The sequence below is a fragment of the Phalacrocorax aristotelis genome, chromosome 1, assembly GCF_949628215.1.
Source record: "Phalacrocorax aristotelis chromosome 1, bGulAri2.1, whole genome shotgun sequence".
Taxonomy (NCBI): Eukaryota; Metazoa; Chordata; class Aves; order Suliformes; family Phalacrocoracidae; genus Phalacrocorax; species Phalacrocorax aristotelis.
The window spans coordinates 115,776,328-115,799,694 of NC_134276.1; the positions used below are offsets into that span (position 1 = coordinate 115,776,328).

Consider the following 23,367-nt stretch of genomic DNA (forward strand, 5'->3'; position numbering starts at 1 on the left):
CAAGCTAGGGTCAGGGAGGCTGTCACCCAAGTGCACTTGTGACGGACAAAAGAAAGGCTTTATCTGTATCAAGGACAGAAGATAAGGGTGGAAGGGTCTGGGGGTTTGGTTTGGTTTGGTTTTTTTCTTCCCTTTTCTGCTATCTGCTATCTACTATGGTGATTACTAACATTGTCTGAGATTCCTGTTACCTCTTTATCATTTAAGCAACTTTTCCAAAGGCATAATACACTGCAACTGTTGTCAACATTTCTTGTTGTTCCTGTTGTCTTTATAGCTGTGAATTCCAGTCAAATTTTAATGATACAAAAAGTAGAAATCTATATTTTGTTGCCACCTTATTTTTAACCTATGTTGATAATTCAATTCTTAATCATTTTTAAAGCATTGGTATGGGGCATTGTAAATATTCTTAGGCTGCGTTATGTCTGCCTAGATGCTTAAAAGAGAAAAGTGTAGGCAAATATAATAATCAATTCAGATGTTCAAAACTTCCTTCTTTAAAAAAGAGAACTTCATAAAAGGTACCTAGGATATTCTTGACTAATTCTTCTGGGGAGAAAAACACTCTATGAAGGTTACTCAATTTTTGCAGAACTACAAAATCACAGAGTGTTCTTATCTCATAAAATAAAAACCATCTATCCAAGCCTTTTAGGAAAGGCTAGTGACTGTGGATATTGATGTTTTTGATAGATGAAATGCTCCCAAGCCAGCTCATCCCAATATGACTCATCAGACTGAGACTTTATATAAACAAGAAGCTCCCTCGGGATTTAAACTTTCAACTGGATGATTAACTGACAAAGCTAGAAATCCAGATTCTCAATACAGAGAAACTCTGTAAGTTTCAAATTAATGAAGCAGTCATTCCCTTAGATGACTTTTAACACTGCACCAAGATTTCAGCAAAAAATGCTCTGATAAATGTGGTGCTATCTTTTCCATTAGTCATTTGAGCATTTCCACTAGATTATGTTTTTATGGACTGCAGGGAATACAAGTGTGCCCCTGTTTGGAGAAGTAAAAGGCAATGTTCAAGAGGGCCATACTCAAAATAACGAATTTACTTCTCTTGTTAGTGTTTTGCAAATCCTTCTTCCCTCTTTCTTATTTTTATCCACACTGGCTACAAAATTTTGACAGGCTGCTTAGATACCCATATGGATGATAATATCCTCAGTGAGACTGAGTATGCAAAAAGCCAGCACGAGTTATTTATCATCGTTGTTCTAGGGGTTTTTTGAGTGTGATCTTACAGAAATTGAAGGTTATCCTCTGCTAGTATTATGGACCAGTAAGTTACCTGAGTGTTGTTTACTAAGGTCTCAATGACGAACACCTTGTACGTGACCTTTCTGTAAACAAAAATCAGAAAAGGGCAACAAAAATGAATAAAGCCAAGAACTTTCAAGTGGGAATGGATTGCATTGCTTAAATTCACTTTGTTCAGGAAAGAAGCAGCGATACAATAGATCAAAGTATCATTTTTAAATGAAAGCTAAGTCAAGGTAAATATAACGGTTAGATATATCGCTAGAATGGATAGAGAAGGGGATGGAAAATTAACCAACTTGCTTTAAAATACTACTATGTAACTTTTAAAAGCCTAGATTATAAAACATTAATGTGGATTTAAATGTTAACTGTTGACTTTCATATTACATAAACAAAACACTTGTTGAAAAGGTAAGTCTGTGCTTAAGTGCTCTTTTCTAATCAAATCTCACTGTGGTTTTTAAAACCTTTTTTTTTCCCCAACACATTCCAGTTCACCTTTAGCTTTCTCACTGACTTATCCTGGAAGAAAAGGGTTCTTAACCTGAGGATAAGAAAATAATTTTGCTTTATTTACAAATTCTTTCTTAAGTTACCTGCAAGAAAAGTCCTGTTCCACAGTATAAAACATGAATCATCCTGGAATATGATACCTCTTTTTTTAATATCCTCGTTGCAGTCCCATTTCAGTTTTTCTGAGAAAGAATACCAAATTCTACAGCCTTTTATGTCAAATTTTAAGGCTAATGTGAAGGCAGTTAACAAAATTATTTATTTATACCAAAACCCAGTTCCCTTTAGCAGGTCAGTTACTGAAAGTTTCTGGGCTTTTCTACTAGGATTAAACATAAATTATACCAAAATCTAAGCCCATTTAGCAGTTCTTTAGAGAGAGTATAGAGTTCAAATTTCTTCTGGAGGGCTGGCAGAGAGATTACTGGTCATAGTTAAGCAGTTTTAGTATGCTTGTGATTGGTATCTCTGACTTCTTTCAGTTTAATGCAGTCCTGATAGTGCCACTGTGGGCAGCTGCGTGCAAAGCCAAATCGGTAAAAGCAATACATACCAGCCAAAGAAATAGCATGGGCTGTCATAGTTGACCTGTGTCTTTGAAAGAATTTCTTCAGTACAGCATGCTTAATTTGTTTGTTTTTGTTTTAAAAGGTGTCACACTGGGAGCAAATTAGAATAGGTAAGCCAGAAGCAGAGCTGTATTTTGGGGAAGAAAACGTCATCTTGGTGCCTCAGCTCTGCTACCTCTGTGAACCCAGTGAAAGATCTCAGTGGTAGCACAGCTCATTTCCACTTAACTGCATCCATATGGGAGGGATTAAACCAGGGATATAGAAAAGCACCTCTCACTGAAGATGGGGGAAAAAAGAAAACAAACAAAAAAACCCAACACACCAGGGAGGACAGACTTGTTCTTTGGGGGACTGCATTGATACTATCAGGCCGCTTGCTCCTGTTAGGACAGAGCAGGTCAGTGAGCTTGTTTGTGCCATGAAATGTGTGAAGGTGGTAACATTCAATTGCATTAGTGGCCACAGTGCTCATTCTGGCTTTATAGCTATTGTGCTTAATGAAGGATGTTTTCAGGATTGTCTGAGAAAAACTGGTAAGTGTGATTCAACGTGAAGAAAGCACAAATGCAAGGCACAGGGATACCCTCTTTGTTCTAGTCCACACAGCAATAGATAGTCTTATGGCAAATCTTTAGTGTGTGAAGAAAAGCTGAAATTCTACAATATTGGAGAGGTATGCGATGAAGAAAAATGTACAATATTAGGAGCGTACGTATTTGCTGGGTATTTTACAGTGTCAAACCTAAATATCCCCTATAAATAGTAGAGCCAGAACCCTTTCAAAATGTTTGGTAAGAGAGAGAACCTCTGTCTGGCTCTGCACCCATGAACATGTTTCAATAGGATAAACTATGGGGAATTCACACTTCTCTGTACCTTGTGTCACAGAAGGAGCGCTTCCCCATCAGTGTTTCATCTGCATTTGTGCTTTGGACAATGAAGCTACTAAAGCAATTATCAAGGAATAGCCAATATGCTCTAAATTTATGGTTCCTTTACCCTTTTTTCTTGTGATTTTTTTTTTTCCCCTGCCAATAATCTCAGAAGGTATCAAATTCAAACAAACAGAGAGAGAGGCCTACTTACGTACAAGGCTATTGTAACTTATAACAAGGTTATAATATGCAGAAGCATTACTTACCATATCCTGCAATATTCATTGCCACTGCTAGGAGATCAGTGTAAGACAGACAAAAGTAAATGCATTTTTGCACAGCGGGTAGGGAACTTCCAGAACTCATTGCCGCAGGAGGCTGAGTTGACAGACAGTATAAGCAGAGTCAAAAAGATATTAGATATATTCATAGGCAACAGGTCTAAACACTAAGTAGATACAAAAATGAATGAGAGTTGTCCCCTCCAACTTCCTCAACAGAATGATTGTGGGTGCTGGCAGAGTACGGGGGGAAAGGACCACAGAAAATGGCCACACTCACACGCTTTCCTTAAACAGCCACTCCCCTCGTCACTGACCACAGCAGCCTGCTGGCCTGGGTGCATGGGCATATCTCACGTTCCTAGCTCATTTCTGCCTAACTAAAAAATTGTTTAGACCAGAGTGTCTCAAAGCTTCCCAGCATTGCAGGCAAAATTTAATGTTGTGGCTGTGACAGAATTGCTGCTTTAGGCACCATCCTCCCTGGGAGCGGAGAGATGAAGTGAGGGCTGTGCCCGGCCGCCATGATGTGTTGACCATGGGCCAGCTGCCCAGGAATTGCTCTGCTGCTTCCACTAAGCCAGCACAGGATGGCTTAAACTGTTAGTTAACAGGAAAAACTGTTAATTAGCATCTTCCCCGACACCCAGAGTATGTAGATCTGCCTCTCTCTGAGCCGTGATTTTTCTGCCACCATCATTGTGCAGCCATAGCTAAGCACTTTGTATAAGACTAGAGTTGGTATATTACAATGTGACAAAGCTTCCTGAATAATTTATATCTAAGGTTCCACTTCACACTTCTTTGTTATCCTGTGGGTTTTCCCCTAGGATATGCCATCTAATTTCAACTGAAAACGTAAATTCCATAAATTACCACTGCACAGAGTTGCTTTAACATGCCATTTATGAAGGTAATGGTACACATTGAGAGTTTCAGAGTTTCCACTCCTGGGATTAGAGGTTCACAGTAATCTGGTAAATGGGGAACAATGAAGAGTTTGCTAGAAAATTGAACAAATCCACCTTAACATATCAAAGCAAATCGCACCTTAATGTTATGAACTCTGTAGGGCAGTGTTTCTGCAACAGCATGGACATCTAGATTCCCTGCTCGCACTGAGCAAAAGGAAGTGTGTATATTGTGCATCGTGTATTTAGATACTAGTTCCTGAAAGTGCACTTTAGAAGAGTATTAAGACATATTTATTGTAAGGTGTAAATAAGGCCCATTACACCAACAGTTCTTAATCCTTGGTTTAAAATTATGTGAATCTTGTTTTATTCCCTAGTATATGATCTTCTAGAAAAAAACCTAATTATAACTTCAGAGAATAGCCAGTCTAGGTAACAAGTTCAACAACAATTTAACAGAGTGTCATCCATATACTACTAAAATGTGTATAAATATCTGTTATCTTTCAAGAGAAACTTAAGTTATAGTATTTTAACTTTTAAAAGTAATATAAATTATATAGCAGTAAATGCATTTCAGTAAAAAATACTTCGTTACATGTCTTGCATAACTCAAAAGAAAATCATATCATTGCAGTCATTAGGACTATTTTTCTGTGCATGAGGCCACATTTTGGCAGAGTGTCTCTTCTTAGGTATTTAGGGTTATTTCTTATTCTGAATACTTATTATATCTCATAGGCTTTAAACACCTGCTTAAATTAATGAAATTAAGTATTTCTTGAGTAAGACTAGCGACTAATTTGGCATCTGCTGATTTTGTAACAGCAGTTTATATTTTATTTTACTACTTAGTCATACAACTGCAGGCTTTGATCAGAAAATATAACGTAGCATTCTCCTACCAAACAAAATCTAGAACCGCTTCTGACTGAAATTACTTAAGTAAAGTACCCAAAAGAAAGGGACTGATATTTGGGTTACAGGGTACAAAGCTACCAGATACAAGGAATGTAGCAATGAATCCCCAGGCTGTATACATCTTGCTTTGGTGACTAGCATCTAAGGACCTGAGATGCTTTGTCTGTTTGTGAGATAGTCAGGATTGAGTAAGCTGACTTTTCATTCCTGGTCACAGACCTGTCTTTTTGGTGATTTCCCTCATGTAAATTTGAAAGTAGATATTGTTACATGTAAGTAAAGACTGCATACCAGTAATAAACACATCCTGCTGTCTGTTAAGCAAATCTCATGAACTGTGTAGCTTCTTGAGAGTCTTTAGGAAAGAGTTAGGTATCACTTGCCAGTAGGAAGACATATGTGAATCTGCAAGATGGTCAGTTTCCTTCTCTGTGGTGCCCTTAGTTTGCCTAGGGGGTTATTGCTGCCATTGCTTGGCCTTTGGTCTGTTTGATGCAAGTTCATGAGGCACAAGAGGAAAGGTTTCACAAAACAAAAAAAAATCCAGGGTTTTAAGTAAAATCTTTTATTGCTTGTTTTAACATGAATAACAAGCAATTATTGGAGGGACGAATGCAGAAAGGGTGGGGAAAGGGATGGGCTGTGACACAATGCAGCAACAGAAACAAATTTACATTGTGTGTAAGATGTGCTATTTTGAGACTGATATGCCTGGTTGAGGAAAGACAGCGCATGCAAGTGCACTTGTGAATGTGAATGGCCTAAATAATTTTAGAATCCATTTACAAACCACTTACATCTACCTGCTTGCATGATTTCTGATGCCTGTCAGCCACACAGGACCATATTGCTCATCACACAAGTGGAAAGCTCTTTTCACTTAGCTTGCCAAGCATCTTGCCAAACTGTGAGCCCTGAAACCTTGTGAGAACTACTTTTTAATTTATTAACGACCTTGGCCTGTTCCAGTACCATTCTGTTTCCTTTTTTGTTTCTCTTCTTTTCCCTGCTTGTTTTCTCACTTTCTGTAGTAGTTCTCACCTGGGATGGTGAGGTTGTAATAGTGACAGTTCATTATATCCAGTAACTGAAATGATCATTGAACATAATTTGATGGCAGGTTACTATTCATAAGTTTCTGATGCTACTCTTTCTGATGTATGCGTTGCATATACCTGCTTCATGTATCTGATTAAATGCATTGCTTTGGATCCAACAGGCCAGAACCAGTACTGTGGACAAAGGATGGTGGAGAACTACCAGATCCAGAGAGAATGGTTGTCAACGGCAGGGTCCTAAGCATCAGTTTCCTAAACAAAACAGACAATGGCACATACCGATGTGAAGCAAAAAATCCTATTGGCCGAAACAGCACAGAATATGTCCTGATAGTACATGGTGAGTGTGTTCTCATTAGTTTTTTGGTGCATGTTATGCATATATAACATTTCAAGAAAATACAATCAGTTGCTTATGATCATTACCAAAAGAACAGCAAGAAAAAAAACGGAAGTATAATTGCATTTTTATTGATGCTGTCATCTAGTTGTGGGGAGGGTATTTACTTCCTTTTGTTGGTGTGCCTCTCTTCATACAGTTTAAACAAAACATATTGGCTTATGTTGTGAACTTTTTGCAAAGTAAGCACCTGTAAAAATGTTCTGCAGTATGTCGCTACTGTTTTAGAAAAACTTGCCTCAGGCACACACTGTTCAGATAAAGCTGGTTACGAAAGGATATATGAAGGGAAATATGGCAGTGCCAGACAGACGGGTGCTTGAGGATTTTTTTTTAGTTCTTTATAGACCACCAAAGACAGGACATCAGATAGTTTTCTTCGCACAAGTTATAGCCTGCTACTGGGAAAATTCAGCTTGTACAAGGTAGCTGATCATCATCTGGCCTATCATTACAGTCAATCCTCAAAAATACGTCATGTCCTAAATTCATGATACTTCTAATAAAATGGAAAAATAGGAAGTTTCACATTAATTACAGTTGATTTGTTTTCCTTAATTAATTAGGCAACAATATGTGTCACATGGAACGAATAGCTGTTTTTTACATTGGTCATGAAATAGCTTGATATAACTCAGCCATAGGAGAAACTATAATACAAAGTCAGTATTTGCCTTTAATACAGCTTTGCAATATGGATCTAGCAGTCTCAAAACATTATATTGTCATATCACAGATATTTATATGATAATTCCTGGAAGATTATGAGTTCTGTGATCTGGATTTTAACTTAAGTGAATACAGAGGCCAAAGCTCCACTGTAGTTCACGACAGTACTTTTTTTCCTCTAGTTTTTTAAAAAATGCAACTTCTTATAACTATGACAAAGTAAAATGAGACAGTCTGATACAAATCATAGTCTGTAAATAGACATGTGAACTATATAGACTTTATGTGCTCATGAGGAATTGAGGCATAACACGTATACACTTCTTTGGTGTTTGTAAGGTCTCAAAAACATCTTGCACTAAAGGTTTAACCTGCCTTTAGGTGTTTGGCAGAAATCTTCTAATAAGTGCTACTTTCGGCTTTCAGTAATGAGCTATTTTTTTGCTGTGTTGATGAAATGTCATTTACCAAAAGAATCCTTTAGATTAGTTTTCATTTTTCTTGAAGTTTGCTATTAGTTTATGTAGGATTAGTGGCAGAATTAAGGAAGAGGTCTTTGCATGAGCAACACAGAGCCTGTGCTGCTGCATTGAGTATTTCTGTATTAAAGACAAACAGAAAAACTAAACCCTCTAACCTCTACTTGCATTGATTACTACAAGAAAAGAAAAAGAAAAAATATCTTTTACATCCCGGAGGTGGTGGTGTATTGGTTGTTGGCTTCAGACACAAAGTGCACTGCCTTTGATTGAAGTAATGGCTTCTGCGCTTACCAAATGTTGAAGCTTCTGTTATTTGTGTTTTCTGCCCAATTTATTTATGTGACTATTTCTGAAAACACACCCTTTTGTAATGGTAGATTTTTGCATCAGTGGTGACTCTATCAAACCATATTTCACAATCTCCTATGTGTCTTTCGCATAGTGGCATGCCCCCTGTTGATCTGATTATCTTGCAACAACTTCACGGCAGTCTGTAAAATCATTCATTATCAGGAAGGCATTCTGTTACGTTTGGCAGCACATTAGGCATGTTACCAGGTTTAGCTTGCACATTGCTGACCTTTTGTGTTATGAGTACCAGAGTTTTCCTAATTGCATTTCTGCAATTCCAGTCTTAGAAGTAGAGAAGGTAAATGTCAGGTGCTTCTGAGGTTTCTGAAACCATGAGAGTATTGTGTCAGAGTATTTGATGGTGTTTAGTGCTTAACAACTTACTGCGTTTCAGAGTTGATAAGTTTAAGTACAGAAGAGACTGACAAAATTATTTTATCAAGTATAGCAATCAGTTGTATATATCAATTTAAGCAGTCTTACCCCTTCTTTAGCTCATTATATTCATGAATGTCTCTAGTGAAACATAATCCTTCCAAAATTATACAATTTTCTCCCCTTCCCTCTCTTCCCCTCTCCCTCTCCCCGTCCCCCAGCTAGCAAACCTACTTTTTATCATTTTCTGAGATGCATTCTTCTTCCATTTAATAGAGGATGTATTTTCTTCTGTACCTTCCTAAATATATCTGGGAGCATCCTTTGATTTCTCATCCCTTCCCCTGTGCCTAATGTGTTGATGTAATTTTTTTGTCCTACTCCTTTGTTAGAGCCAATTTATCATATTAGTGTGCTTCTTACCTTGAACATCAAGTATTCAATACAAGTACACGCCAGGTTTATCATAAGGGGAGATATCTTTACAAAGATGTGGGAGAGGAGAGGGGAGGAATCTGTATGAGGAGAGAACTCTTCACAAAAGATTATTTTAAATTGCAGGTCAATGAAGTAAGTTCTAGGAAAAGTGATCTACTAGATCTGTAAAGAGAACGGCGTAAGTGCCCTGAGTGCCCGTAGCTACTGTGTTAAAGGAGCCTCTGGAAGTCCAGCTCCACAGTTGTTAAACAACTAATAGTTTTTCTAGGAAACTCTAGAACGCAAAAGAGTTGGAGTGATGGAGAGAAAGAATGACAATCACATGCCCAGGTTTAGAGAGATACTATGGCTGATTCAGATTCCAGGCGAGTTTGTGTGAGAAGGCAGAGGACATCAATGGAAGGTATCCTCTGCAGAGGAAGGAGAGTGTAACCTGATTCACAGCTTTTCTTTTCTTATCCTCTACATTTTTTTTCCTTTTTTTCACTTCTAAATCGACAGATTATCTGTCTTTCTATTTATTGAAGTTGTAAAAGTTTCATGTGGCTTCTATTCCTTTTTTCACCTAAGAAATCCCCCTCTCGGTGGGACTCAGTCTACTAATTCTCTCAATTTTTGAAGTTATCTTCTTAACTCAGAGGAAATTTAGACAGCTTTAACACAGAGAGAAGCTTGCCTAGAAATGGGAAGTATAGTTTATCATAATTAGAGATTAAGGGCAAGCAAAGTATTTATACATAGTAATTATACAAACCAAGCAAAGAGTGTCTCATGCCTTTAACTGGACCAACCTAGACACCAAATTATACAGAAAAGTAGTACTTTTTCCACTGTAAATAATGATAGGGTAATACTGTTTTGTTGTTAAGTGATGGCAGTGGAAAAAAATATCGCTATAAGCAGATGAATGGCATTCTGTCTAATATAATTAGTATCTGATAACATAAAAAGCCTTTCTAGATTTGTAGTATAATTAAAGAAATCAGACTTCAGAGAAACTGAATATATTTGAATCAGGTAAAAGGCATGGGCTATTAAATATGCTCATGCTGCTTTGCTGAATCAATACGGCTGCTACTTTCATTTTTCTTATCTTTTATTATTAATAATAAATGTCAAGAAAACACTTCATGAAGCAGGAAGGTGGGCACAAAGTCAGAGTTTATAGGCAGTAGTACAAAGGCAAGACATGTAGTTTGCTCAAGCGTTTGTCTCGTGCAGCAACAAAGGCATGAGCTTTAATGCCTGTAGCCGTTGTCATTTCTGTAATCTAATTGGCGAGCTTAGTGCTTTGGAAGCGCACATTCCGGCTAGATATATTACACCCTTTCTTTGGTAATGGTCCCCAGGCAATTTTCACTCTCTTCCAATTTATTAAGAATTTTTGTTTACCTTTGTCCAAATACTCGTCATTAATCACCAGTAAACAGAGCTAACTGTCAGACTCATGATGCTCAACCCAAAAACATAGATCCTACTTGCAAAGCGTAGGTAATAACTGCATTGATTTAGCTGGAGCTGAGAAAGGAGGTGGTCCATCATAATCAAACTGAAGACACGGCTGTTATGTATGTAGCAGTAGTTCATAACCTCTGGATGTCACTGCTGAAGACTTAGTTCAACGTCACATTGAGCGGGTGACAGAAGTCCACATCCTTGGGAAATGTCCTCAATGGAAACAGCAGCATTTGATAATTTGCAGACTTATTTGAAATAAAGTACCTTAGTGAAATACCCTGATTTGCCAGTCTAAAGACTCACATTCAATTAATTGAGATATTCAGAGCTATAACGTGTCATGTATCAATTATCTTTCAAAGCGATACGGAAATTAACATGAATCAGGAACTGTGGATGGTCAAGGCAGTTTTACTGGCACAATTATACATACAGTAGAAAGCGACTGAGCTGGTAACTCAGTATCCCTGTAGAATAAAAAGTGGCATAAGATAGTCCCTTGACTTCAGCCTCTCAATTATTTTCTGTTTTTTTCTTGGGCAAGCTATTTTTTGCAAATAAAGGCAACTGAAAGACTGAGTTACATCCTCGTTAATATTTGGAAATGTACTTTCAAACAGAAGATCTCCTACAATGTATAAGACCAAAGGTCCTGCTGTATCTTACCTTTGGACCATAATGTTTTTATCTTCCACCTGCTTGTCCTGTCCCATTTCAAAGCATTTATCATCTTAGCTTTCAAAATAACCTGTGGCAACAAGTTCCTGAATTGAATTATGTGCTTTGAGGAAAAAGTATTCTCTCTGGTTTGTTTAACCCTGCTGCTTGATCTCTTCAGTTCCCAACTTTCCAATCTCTGTGGCTTCTTTTGCTGTTTGTGCTGTAAGTATGCAGTTAAAATCACTTTTATTTTCACGCTGCTTCCCTTCAAAAGATGCTCAAGTATTTCCAGCTCACTCTCACTTTCTTAATAATTATGATCTTAGATTCTGCATTTCCTGGATTCCCATCCCTTGTGTCTGCTCTCCTTCTTTTATGGTCTGTTTTTTGCCTTTTTCTTTTCATTTTTGGTCTAGCAGTAAATCTCTGTGATTGACTGTTCTCCATATCTGTAACAGTGCTATGCCAAATTTGCACAAGGCACCTTAGTTTGTTAACTCCTGCCTCCAAATACATTTAGAGAGGTTCACCTTCCGTGGCCACCCATAATTCCAGCACCGTGCGCTTTTACGTCTGTAAAAGTTTCTTTTTAAATTAGTAGAAACTCTGTGGAATCCAAAGCCCATCTGAAAAGAAATAAACTCCATTGCCTCTAGATTCCTTTATTGTTGTCTGTTCATTTGCCCACTATCACTTTTTTATTATGTTTCATTTCTGATGTGATGTTCTCATAGAGGTCCCTCTCTATCCTTTATTTCTGTAATTCACTTGTGCACACCTCTCACTCTGTGAAAGTAAAAACTGAGGAGAACAGTAATTTGAAATAAAACTGAGGAGGTGAGGGTTTTTTTCTTTTTTCTTTGAAAACTGAGCTTATCGGATAGGCAATAGGTGTCCAGGTTTGCAAATATTTTCACCACAGGCCTCTGATAAATCTTGTGTACTGTTTTTGGACACCTTATCCTCATAAACATATATCAGAAAAACACATAAAAATATTCACTGAAGGGGCAGGGGCAAGGTGGGAAGGGACGGAAAGGAAGCAGCAACCATGTGGAGCAGCATGCTCATCAGTAATCTGGTTGCCCTCTATTTTGGTGTTAAGACCCTAGACATTGAGGTAGCTGGACAATTTCTAAAGTTTCCTCCTTTTTAGTTCCTGAGTTGAAACATCTCATTTACAGGCACATCTCAGAGAAGAGACTTTCTTTGCCTATGGGAAAATCCTACCCTTTGAGTGAACAAAGCTTGGGTTTTGCAAAAAGATAATTGAGCAGACCTGTGGTATAATGGAACAATAATAACATGTACAGCTACAATAGAGGGTGTTCTTAGTGCAGAAACAACCTTGCCCTTACAGCAATCAAGGCATATCAAGAATATGAGGCTCAGAAGACTACTTATGACTTAATTTGAAATTCTGTGCATGTGAATACCTATGCTTTTTAGTTCTGAGATTTTTTTTTAGTATCTCCGTTTGAATTAAAAGAAAGAAGGTATCTCAGGTTTGAGCCCTTAAAACAGAGGTGAAAAGTCTTTCCTATTCCCATCTTATAAAAAGTAAAAATAACATAAAAAACTACAGAAGACAACTCACATACATAGAAGCTTGAGCTTTCAGCTGAAAAACAAATAAATAGAAGAATGCTCTTGAAGACTTTCTCCTTCTCAAAAGCCTTCGTTCCCCCAAACCATCTCTTTTTTCCTTTTTCTGTCTTCCCCTTCCCCGCTATGTGTGCTTGCGTACAAACACCCCCCACATGCACACATGCACACACACGCAAACCAAACCAAACAGAGGCCTAGTAACTTAGAATCATAGAATGCTTTGGGTTGGAAGGCACCTTTAGAGGTCAACTTAGCCAGGAAGAGATATTTTTTATTCATCTACATACCTTTCGAAATCCACAGCAGCTGGATGGTTTTCTTGCAAACGCTGAGGTGTGGAGAAGTGAGATTTCACTGTGGCAGGCCTAAGAAAGTAACTCGTCATAACCCTGTTTTAAAGGTAGCATTATAAACACAGAGAGAATTTCATTCATGTGTTACTCTGCAAAATATAGCCCTTCAAATTGTGTTGAAGTATTTTGATCTTGCAGGCACGTTAACATTCTAAAGTGACATTAAGGTATTAAATCGTTATCATAATATTAAAGTTAACTTCTCCGGAGGACTCTTGGTTATGCTGAAAGAGGTGGCCCAGACCTTGGAGCACAATGCAGATAAATGCTGCGCAATCAGATGAATTAAGAAATCATTGTGTAATATAGCTTTTATTATTGGACTAAAGAAGAATAATGTTTAGTTGACATTTTGAGGTATGAGAAGTCTGTCAAGAAACTTACGGTGGAATTGTTGGCTTAATTTTATGGATGAATTGTCCAGCTATTATCCCTGAACGCTTGCAAGGCAGCTACTTTGAAATTGCTTTTTGTTGACAGATACTTGAATAGTGGGGTCTATAGTTGGGTTGTGTGGACTGATATTTCATCATTTACTATGACTTTAGAAAAATAAGATACAAATTTTTTTTTTCAGATTAGCTCCAAATTATTTCAGAAAGGTCGAGAAAATAACATTCCAAACCACAGTAGCACTTTTGGGGATTCTTTTTGACACTTCTGCATTTTTACATTAAAATACTGGTTTTGATGAAAGAAAACTTTTAAAATAAAGTTATTTTTTTAGATAACATATAGATGATTTTAATATTTTTTTTTCCATACTGGAGTACTCGTTGAAGTAATTGAATTCAGAATATTTCAGTTTAATTAAATCTGGATTTATCCAGGGTTTACTTTTTTTTTTCTTCTGGTGAATGCAGCAAATCTCTCCCCAGATCCAATCTTTAATAACATATTCTAGCATGTATAGCTCATTCCTTCATTGCTGTTTGAATAGAAGTACTTATTCTAAAAACCTGTAGTTTTGGTTAATGTCTTTAATAACATACAACACTTGAAAGTATTTAATTTTCTGTGTATAAATATAGTTTGCTATTGTGATGGTTCTTGATCTGGATTCCCTATGTGATTTCTGAAAAGGGAAAGACTGCATGTTAATTTTGAATTATAATGAGGGTTTTTTTCCATACACAATAATTGTATAAAGTTAATATTTTGGATGCTTGTATATGAGTAGAGCATCTACAATAAAGTACTTTTTGAACTAGATATACTAGATATGTTGCTGTTGCTCGTCTGAAAACAACTGTTTCAACTGATTTTAAGTGATATGTATTTCTAAAATAGTGAGTTTATTATCACTGATTTACTATAGCAGCACAGCTTGCTCTCTAAATTTTCTGGACTTTGAGCTTTGCTATTGCCTACACCTGTAACATTCTTGAACTTTACTTCATTTCAGCTTTCTTGTTTGAGGGGTCAGAATGTATGAACATCATATACAATCTTCATGAGGAAAATATAACTGTTAACAGAATAATTTCACTTGAGATTGATGACAAGGTTACAGTCTAACAGTTGCTAATGATCTTCTGTTTCCATCTAAATCATTTATTATTCACAAAACTCAATCCATAAAGAAATTATAAAAGTGACTTAGTAATTTTCTAAATTGAAATCTTTTCTGCACCATTAGGTGCTACGTGGAATGCAGATAAGGGTGTCCTGTCTCTGTCTTTCTCATATGGTGCTTCTGTAACTTACCTTTCTTTCGAGAATAGGTTGCTCAGTTTTTCACTCACTTCAGGAAGGGAAAATGGTGCGCTATGTAGTGATATTGCTTAAAATGTCAAGTGGCGATGTTAGCCTGGTGATACATCAGTACCATGTTTTGTTCCAACTGAGATGATAAACCTTGGGAAGGTAGAACAAATAATTGGTTTTGAGCAAATGGAGAAGATATAAATGCTCTGGGGAGATTGCTGCCAGCATCCTGAGTCTGAGGGGGGTAGGGAAAGCTTCTGTAAAAATTACGCATAGTTCTTAGAGCTTTGAGAAGTTCTGTATCTAAGGTCTCTGATCACACGTGAAGATAAGCATAGAGGCTCAGAGAAAAGCAGACGCTTAGAAATTGGCACATCTCAAACCATTAATTTTTCTAACATCCGTAATTTGATGTTAATAATTATCAGTTTTGATTATTCTATTTTTGCTATTTGTAATTTTAACTATTAGTGGCTTGTGAACTTTTTCTGGAGTTTATCTTAGCGTTTCTATATTATATAAGGGAAAAATATTCAAAAAAGTATTTCTTACAGTATTTTATTAGTATTTTACTTACAGAAAATAAGGGGTTTTTTCCCCCTTGTTTTCAGTATTCTTCCAACTGAAAAACAGATCAAAGTGACAAAAATTTGAAATTTCCCCAAAGAAAATGTAAAAATCTTCATAACATGTTTCTTCACAGCATAGATTCAGTCTAAATTTGTGGTGGGACCCAAAGTGTATTTAGCTGCTCCTGCAGAAGGGAAAGCTCTAATCTGCAATCACAAACCACTTTTTCTAGCTCTTACTGCTTGAATTCTTGACTCAATATAACAAAATTCTCTTTGCTTTGTAATTAAAGTCACAGTTTTTAATGCTAAAGGCCTTTGTGTATTGAATCTTCCTGTGCCTTGCTATGCCCTACTGTGAATCACTTTGACCTTGTCTCAAGGATTCAGAACTCTTTTGACAGCTTTTAAGAAAGCTCATTGCTTTGATCTTTCTGTATGACTCCCATGGAAAAGGGAAGAGACAGCAAGAACTAGCTAGGAGGACAGTAAGGGTATATCTCAAAACCATTCTCAAGCTGCAGGGGGGGAAAAAAAAAAAAAAAAAAACCCACAAAAGCCATTGCTAGCAAGTTATGAGTATGATCTACCAAGGCTGATAAAGTCGGTTGGAGCGGCCAGTGCCATACAGGGATCTCCTGCAACACCCTGACTGCTTTCACAAGGCTGTGGTTGCCTCACTAGCGCTAAGTGAGCTGTAACCCCTTTTGAAGAAACTTACCCAGCAGATGCCTGTGAACAGGTCTCCAGATACCTGCTGCGACTGACTGAGTTCGTGTTATGGTGTAAGGTGACGTGTCATTTGTGAGAAGAGTGATCCAAACAATTTTCACTTGGGATTATTTTTCTTTTCTTAGAAGGCCTGAAGACATAAGAATTAAAGCTTTTATTTCTTTTTTTCTCTACTTTATACCCTGACATGCATTTCCTTTCTTTTCCTTCACTGGTATCCACACAGCTTATTTACTTTCCAGATACACCCTTGAAGAAGAAAACTCGAAGAAGAAAAGTTTGGCAGGGTAAAACTGTAGGAGTGGGTGAAGTGTTTTATTCTTTAGATGTTGCTGTGGGTCATTGTGCTAGGGGATTTGTTTTTCCCTCTGTGGTTTCTGTGTTTTTTATTTTCTGCAGGTTTCCTATTCCTTGATTAGAAGGAGGCAGGGAGGAGTTGAAGGAGGCTGACATGTTGAAGTGCTAGTTTGCTGCTTGGTTGAGGAGAGCTCTGTATGGCTTTCATCATTCACAAGCAGGAACTGAAATCTCTTTGCACTGCTTTGTATCTCATTTTGTTTGAAATAAATTAGCAGATATCACCAAATGTTCTTTATAATAAGTACTGCGATATTCCATTGGTGAGCTGTCCTATTTGGTGGCTTAGTAGTTAAAGTACCAAATGTCTGCCTGCCTGAAGGGAAGCTGGATAATTTTAATAAAATTAAGTCTTGACCATATTGCATGTGTCCCACCATTCATAGCAGTGTGTTGTACAAAGCCAACGAGTCATGAGGGGAATTCAACTACATGTATAGAACTCTCTTGAGCAAAAAAAAGACAGAGCATAAAAGACTGACAGCAAGAAAAATAGGGCCTTGTGTTCTTGTGTAATGTACTGTGGAAATAAAAATGTGAGAATTAAGCGTATTAGTCAAAGACAGTCCAAAGAAGTACAATAAACTGTGTTTCAGGTTGCAAAGATGACATTAACTCGCCCAAGGTGATTTTCAATGGGATAAGGCTATCCCACTGTGATAAAGTATTTCAGATTAGTGTTGGACCCCTTTGATTTTATTTTGAAATAAAGTAATTTAAAATAAGTAACATTCTCTGTTATCTTGTTTTACTAACCTTAAAATTATTGCAGTGAGTTTTGAGTTGTTTAAGCAATTTCAGTGATTTGTCCTGAATTTCTCAAAGAAATGAAACTAGCAACCGTAACAACATAAAGATCAGCAATCTGTTTATCTCCATTTAGTTTCAACGCTTGTCTCCTTAATAGGGAAATTTTAGAAAATTCTCCTTGGCCTCTTTCTTCTTCCTAGTGCAGTTCTGGCTGAGCTTTTTGAAATTTTTTTTGTACAGAAAGAGTCAAGTGTCATTCTGAGAAAGCTGTCATATTTGTTCAAGGCTGCTGGTGTCTGAATTTGTATTGTACATTAGCTTTTCCTTGTAGGTTTTCAAGGGCCAGCTGCCAGTACTTTATTTCATTTAATTTTGAATAATCCTATTTTATGGCTTGGAGAAACAAGGAAATATGGCTTGTCTGTTTACTTAAAAAGAATAAAAATGAACATCACAGCCTTAATGTGATTTTTAAGCAGTGGCAATGGGCTTAGAACACCATATTAATAATGATAAAGTGCTGCGCTTCTGGGACAAATCATGCTGGCTTTATTCATACAAGATGTTTGGTGGCTTTTGTGGTAACATTTTGTCTTAAGTGTAGTGTAATTGCGACTTCAGGTATAAGGGCAACTGCTTTTGTAAATGCAATTTTAAGTGATTTTGTTTTCTTTTGTTGTTTTGATTGGTTTGGGTTTTTTAGTAGGGGATTAAAATGGGACTTGGGAGATCTGTTCTGAACTCCCCTGTCAGGCACAGGAGTCTGAGAAATATCAGACATTCCACTTAATTCTTCTGTGTTCATTTCCCCAGCTGTGAAATGGAAATAATGCTACGTCCTTTTCCCTAACATTTGGTCTGTACTGTGTAAATAATGATCTTACAAAACCTCAAGGTGGAGATCCATTGTTTACTGAATATATATTTGTTAATGTGGAGTTGTCAACAAAATCAAGACATGTATAGATGCCTTTTTAAAAGGAAAGCAACTTCTTTTGAGGCTGCAGTCTCTAACAATGCTCTAAAACTTTCCCTTTTTATTTAAAATGTTGAATTGCAAAATTCTTAACCTGTTGCATGCTCTGGAAAATTTACTTAATTTCTTTCAGACTAGTTGCATAAGTTTCAGTGATTTGCTCAGTGCAGTAATTTTAACTACTTTAATTAGAAAGATGGGCTTTTATACGAGATAGAATGACTCCCTTAAAAAATAAGCTGCTTTAATGTTACTACTATTAAATGGGAAAGAACTTTTTTTTTAACTACTACCAAAACTTATGTAACTTTGGGAAAAATAGGTCTTACAGTATACTTTTGGAGTAATCTGAAGTATGTATTGCATTCATATAACTCCAGAGCATGGAACATTCATCTTTCTGTTGAATACTTTTTTTCGATTTGTCCATAGAGGTACATCTTGTGCTAATAACCATTAATAAAGTAAAACTTGGAGCACCTGAAAACAGTACTAAAGAATTTGCGTACTTGAGAATTTACATTTTCTTTGTACAAAGATAATCTTCAATATCAAATCATCAGGTCAAGTTATTATCAAATTTATCCTTTTATGTTCTCTGTGTATCACAATTGTAAATGTTTATTATTTAAGTATTATTACAGATGTTGCAATTCATATAATCTGCCCCACCAAAACTGAACGGCAAAAGGTAAATGTATTGTGAGATATTATATTATGTCACCTTTTATTCTTCTGCTTCACTGAGAGCAAGATCGGTGAGCTTTTTAAATGGCTAGACTGGTGACAAACAATGATTCTGATGGACAATGAAACGGGCGCGTGTTCCAGCATCTCAGGGCCTTCATTGCAAACTTCTCTTTTGTTTCAAGGGAGCTGCAGTTAGAGTGCTTTTGCTGATCACAAATTCAGTAGAGTGGTGTGGGGAGTGAAATGATCCCTAAAGTAAGCACTGAGGGCTTCAAAGGTCAAACCCGGCATTTTGAAAGTTATCAGCCACTAGTGCAATACTTAAATGTTCACGTTAGATGCTTTCCTGTGAAATGCTTGATTCAGGTTTCCTGTGGTCCCTATGTGCAACTCCACCAACTGTGTGTGCAACAGACTAGTCTCCAGGTGACAAAGCCATATCTGTGGTAACATCTGCTCTGTGGAGAAAGATCATGTTTTTTCTAGCCAGAAAACAAAAAAAAAAAGGAAAATGCCCTTTTTTGTGTGTTTACTGCTACTCTTTGGATTTTAGCAAGTACTCATGAGCGTTACGAAATGCATAGACCCAGTGCCCACTAAATCCCAAATTCTGTTCTATGCCAAGGGGAAAGGTTCAAGAGGAGGGGTGGGAGCTGCCTCTGCTCAGCATGGTCTGCTTGTTAGAGTCCCCATGGAAGAAGGCAGAGGTGGGTTTTATCAAAATATCCCTCTCCAGCCACCTGACCCAGGGCCCCACGGCACTGCGTGAGAGCTGGCCTGAGCCTGGGCAGCTGCATCTGTGGGGACAAGGGAAGTTGCAGAACCGGTCACTGTGCTCAGCCCTCAGAAATTGTCCTCCCTTACCATGTCCTTCCTACCACATCAGGGCACTTCCCTCCCATTGCTTCTTTCTTATCACCTGCCTGAAAGCCACAGCTCCGTTTTCTTCTGACAGCTTGCACACCTGTCCTGAGCCTGACCTGGCTTTACTGGTAGAAAATCATCTTTTCACACACCTGTAGTCTTTGTGAGTCCCGCTGTTGCTCTGGTGCACATAATGAATGAGATCTTCAATAAAGGAGTTGTTTCAAGACAGTTAAGGGCAGTTAAATTTTTCTTCATATTTCAATGTCAAATAAGAAGGCATAATCAGAAATAAATTGATACTACACCTTGTTTTTTCATATTCATCACATTTTTTATTTTGTCATAAGCAACTCTGGTCAGAGCATGTGTTGTAAAATGCGCCATGGTCTGATATCAGGTCTTCATTTTAAAGGATGAGCTTTCAAGTGATTTGGGATGACACCATGCTAAGTACTAATACCGAAATAGGCTTTGTTCTTTCAAGTTATATTCTTAACTTTCTAAGGATAGAATTTGGGCCAGGGATGTGTAGGTACCAATTTTTTGCTTGGCTCTTTAAAAACAGAAGGAGACATTTTCTTTTTTGCTATAATTTTGTAATACTTTGTCCTCCTTCATTTGCTACTGAACCCTATTGCTTTCAAAATAGGAAAAAAAAATCCCACCTAACTATCAAACTTTCTATAAGAACAAAGAAGTATTGTTCTTTCCCAGTTCCTAACTTAGGAAAAAAGAGCAGTGAGATCAAAATCCTAGCGTCTCTTAACACTTGGTTTTTTCTTTCCTCTGTCCTGACTGTGCAACCAAACTATATTTAATCAAACTTTAATGAGCTGTCCCATGTCTTCTAACATTTAATATCACCTACAGGCCTATGAAATGTCTTAGAATCATGGGACTATGTGAATTTCTTTTCTTTTCTTTTTAAGCTGGCTAGCCATATTAGCCCAGCTGTGTGTCTTGCATGATGAACTCATCCACTGGACGTCTCTAATGATTTTAACTAGGGATCTAGATCTACATGGCACTTTTGTAAAAGGGTTTGGATATTTTTTAATGACATCTGATTTGCTAGCAAAAATGTCAAGCACATAATTGCCATTTCAGAGTTTCATAAATCTGAATCAATTAGTAAAAAGAACCCCTTGACCTCATGTCCGTGAGCCTTCATGATCATTCAGTATAAGTGCTAAGGAGCTATTGGCACATGATATTCAAGCTGAACGATCCTTTTGTTCAATCCCGTTTTCTCGGAGCAAGGCTAAATGGAGCTCCCTTTGAATTTAAAACCTTGCTAAATTATTTAGTACTACATACCATAGACTGATTAAATTTTGCGCAGAGCAGTGAGATTGTTTCCCAGGTAGGTCATCACTCAGTTCAGTTTACCACTTAAAATTTCTTTCATTCTCAGTCAAAATACAGCAAGGGCCATCCATCATTATCACTTTGTCCTTTAATTTTTCTGTCAGCCTTTGTCAAGCGTCAAACAAAAGCTTTTACATTTTTATCAACTGCAGCTATTGTTGTCTGAATTGTGCTCAGTCATTTCAGAATATCAGTTGGGTTTTTACCAAACAAGTCAAATATTTTCAATAGGTCAGATCTATCTTTCACATAAGCCCGCTAAACCAAACAGAACCATTTCTCATTTCTTTGGAAACAGAGTAAAAATACTCGGGGCCAAATCAGCAGTGAGAGTAAATTCTCCAGGCTCCCTGCACTTAAATGGATGAATGTCTTCTGCTTCAGTAAGAAGAATGAAGCATCAATTCAAGAAAGAAGGAGAGGCGAACAGGAAATTTTGATCAGGCAGGGCTTGACAGTGTTTTGAGCTGATCTTGTACAACACTGTTCTGCCACTCATAAACAGACGCCATCTGTGCCTCTGCTAAAGAGCAGCCTCCAGACCAAGCCAAGCGTGGCATGCTCCTCCCTTTTCCACTGTCCGCTCGCAATCAGCCATCAGATTACCTGCTGTCTGCCTTCACCTTGCCAGTGATCGCGTAGCTTGATGGCATGCTAACAGACAGTAGTGGCCATGAAGAACACCTTTCTAAATCATTCCCCTTGCTTTTCTCTGCACCCACTGAACTGTGACATTATGTCAGGTCCTCACTGAAAAGAGAGTTCTTGACCGAGCTTTTGCGGCGCGGCTCAAACCCCTCTGTGCCTCTAGGTTAGAAGCGCTTCTCTTTCATGGAAAATCCAGTTCAGGTCTTACCAGTGTAACCTGTGGGAACATACATGAAACAGAGTTGGGACTGGCGTTAGTAACTCCCCTTGGTGTGAAGTCTAACCCCTTTCTTCATGGAAAGAATTACTTCTCTGTGAATTGTCTGTATTTCAGAGGTAGCAAGGTGGTAAAATGAATACCAACTTAAATATATTATTGAATTTTTGACTGAATATCTGTCTGTCAGCAAGCATTCATTTTAGGAGTGATGTTCAAAACTAATGGTATCAATTATTGCTTGACTTCTAGATCTCTGAGCATGGATTTTCTATCTTCTTTGGTTCCCCATCTGCAAAATGTAGCTATTTTCTGCTTCACAGAAGGCTACAGATTAATACCTTAGTATTATTGAATTAGTGATCAGGTACATTGATTTGGGTATGGCTACTTGAATTAAAAAGTTCCACTCTACAAGGTCTCTTGGTCATAATGATCCTCGGTATTTAGTGGCATGAGAGTCATTAACAAAAATTTGTTTTCAGCTGAACATTGTGCACAACTAGATTCAGAAATCGCAAGGCCAGAAAATGGAATGAAGTTTCACTCCAGCACAGGTTTCTTGGGCAGAAGTCTGCATATTCATTCTGTTAAGATCCTTCTTGATGAAGAGCTCAAGAGGACAAATCTACGTAGTCCCTTTGATAGTGTGTTTCTGAGCAGATGCCAATAGGGATCTCTGGATAACGTAACATGTGCTTCACCAGTAGGGTAAGATAGGTGTGCCCTGCAGTAAAAACAATGATCAAAAAGTCCTACAGGACTAGAAACAGGTCAAATTGTAATTCCCTTTTCTGGCATGCAAATGAAACAGCACACCCTCTTTTACACACAGTGATTCATATGCCTTAAACCAAAGCCTGAGCTGTTGAGTATTAGATTATACTTGTAGTCTGTCTGATTTTGGGAACTACCAAACCTGCCTACCTCCTACACCTACAGTACATGATGGGAGAATGAGGGGCACTGCACATTACTTCTCTTTTTTTACTGAAGTGCATATTCTGCATTCTCTTATACAAAAGCTTTTTCAAGGCAAAGACATGTAAAGTTTTCACGAGAATCTATAAATCTTCTTGGAAGAACTGATAAGGAGCCTTTCTGTCACAATCAGTAGGACTGGACGGGCCCCGTCCACATAAGTCTTTTGAATGTGGCGCTCGTTTCAGAACGCTACTCTATGCCTGGCTTTGGGCTCGCCAAAATAGATTTAAGGATGGGCTATGGCCCAAGAGTTCCAAAATGTGTTGTCTGGAGAGCTGTGAGCTATTCTGTTACTT

General features: G+C 37.6%; 1 protein-coding gene across 3 annotated transcripts in view; it reads left to right on the top strand.

Moving 5' to 3' along the window:
- The window catches only part of CADM2 (cell adhesion molecule 2), a 681,753-nt gene that overhangs the window by 607,440 nt on the left and 50,946 nt on the right, over positions 1-23,367 (top strand). For all 3 annotated transcript variants that reach the window (XM_075102266.1, XM_075102284.1, XM_075102275.1), the window contains one exon: positions 6,574-6,752. In XM_075102266.1, coding sequence (XP_074958367.1) covers positions 6,574-6,752 — 179 coding nt within the window. The remainder of the gene's footprint in view (positions 1-6,573; positions 6,753-23,367) is intronic.